At 42.3% G+C, this 1,682-nt stretch overlaps 1 protein-coding gene across 3 annotated transcripts in view; it reads left to right on the forward strand.

Annotated features, from left to right (window-relative positions):
* Dcaf17 (DDB1 and CUL4 associated factor 17) overlaps window positions 1-1,682 on the forward strand; it is a 30,786-nt gene that overhangs the window by 6,887 nt on the left and 22,217 nt on the right. For all 3 annotated transcript variants that reach the window (XR_004118631.1, XM_031370576.1, XM_031370578.1), the window contains exon 4: window positions 591-727. Coding sequence is in view for 2 of the 3 variants with exons in the window: in XM_031370576.1 (XP_031226436.1) it covers window positions 591-727 (137 nt within the window). In the remaining variant the exon portion in view is untranslated. The remainder of the gene's footprint in view (window positions 1-590; window positions 728-1,682) is intronic.

Genomic DNA, 1,682 nt, shown 5'->3' on the forward strand with positions numbered 1-1,682 from the left:
AGGCGTGCACCACCACTGCCTGGCTAATTTCAACCTCTCAATTCAGAACTTTACTAATTGAAAGTCAGCACATTTGCTCCTCTTTCCCTTCTGCAGTAGAGCTATACCAGTGGGATGGCTCAGTGGTTAAAGGCACTTGCTTCCCATGGATGCAAGCCACACAACCGGTGTTTGAGCCTCAGAACCCACAGAAAGGCAGGAGAACTGAGCATGGTGCATGACTTCAGTCTCAGCACTAAGCAGGCAAAGGCAGGTAGATCTCTCAAGTATGTGGCCAGCCTGCATACAAACAAACAAGTGGAGGGAGAAAGCTGAGTCCACCCAGTTGTCCTCTGACTTCCACATATGCACTGTGGTACACAGTGATAATGATGGTAAAATTTAAAAGCATTAAAACATAAAGAACAGTTAAAGTAACAGCCCACAGCCTTGCCTGTCCCACTTTCTTCATTTGTGAAGTTGATATTTCTTTGGTTTACTTACTTGACAAGGTAACTAGCCATTTTCTTTGGACATAGAGTACTGCAGATTGTTCGTAGCCAAGCAATTTGTTTTTACACCCCGGTTTTGTTTATTTGTTTGTTTTTTAGGGAGAAATACTTCCTGACCCATCAGACTATAAATCCTCACTCATAGCACTGACTGCTCATAATTGGCTGCTTCGTATATCAGCAACTACAGGGGAAATCCTGGAGAAAATATACCTTGCTTCCTATTGCAAATTCAGGTATGTGAGATTCTTATTTAAAATTTTGTTGTAGCCGGGCGGTGGTGGTGCACACTTTTAGTCCCAGCACTTGGGAGGCAGAGGCAGGAGGATTTCTGAGTTCGAGGCCAGCCTGGTCTACAGAGTGAGTTCCAGGACAGCCAGGGCTACACAAAGAAACCCTGTCTAGAAAAAAAAAAATTTTTGATGTAAAAATGTGAGATCTGCAGCCCAGGAAAATCTTAAGTCTCTCTCTAGTCCTGCCCTGTATCCCCAGTTCTTGTTTACTTTTTGATCCCTGTTTCTTTAATATCTATTCTTATTATTCTCTACATTGATCTAATTGAAGATTTAAGGCTCATGACCTACATTATTTATCTCTGTCTTCCAAATAAGTAGTTAGCCACAAAGTAGTTAGAGGTAGATGGATGATGGGTTCCCCTCCTAGTACAATCCAAGAAATGCAAGTGTAGCTACTAGCTTATAAGTACATGTAAGTTTTTGAATGAATGTGAGTATATAAAAGTAATTTTTTGGTTTTTCAAGACAGGGTTTCTCTGTATAGCCCTGGCTGTCCTGGAACTTAAACTCTGTAGACCAGGCTGGCCTCGAACTGAGAAATCTGCCTGCCTCTACCTCCCAAGTGCTGGGATTAAAGGCATGCGCCCAGCTGAAAAGTAATATTTTTAATACTTTTTATACTCCCATTTAAATTGGAAATGAGTGTAATGGCATATGTCTTTAATCCCAGCATTCAGTAGATAGGCAGGTGGATTTCTGTGAGTTCAAGGCCATGCTGGTCTACATAGTGAGTTCCAGGATAGCCAGAGCTACACAGAGAAAACCTGTCTTAAAAAAAAAAACAAAATAAGCCTGGCAGTGGTAGCGTATGCCTTTAATCCCAGCATTTGGGAAGGCAGAGGCAGGTGGATTTCTGAGTTCGAGGCCAGCCTGGTCTACAGAGTGAGTTCCAGGA

The sequence above is a fragment of the Mastomys coucha genome, unplaced genomic scaffold, assembly GCF_008632895.1.
Source record: "Mastomys coucha isolate ucsf_1 unplaced genomic scaffold, UCSF_Mcou_1 pScaffold15, whole genome shotgun sequence".
Classification (NCBI taxonomy): domain Eukaryota; kingdom Metazoa; phylum Chordata; class Mammalia; order Rodentia; family Muridae; genus Mastomys; species Mastomys coucha.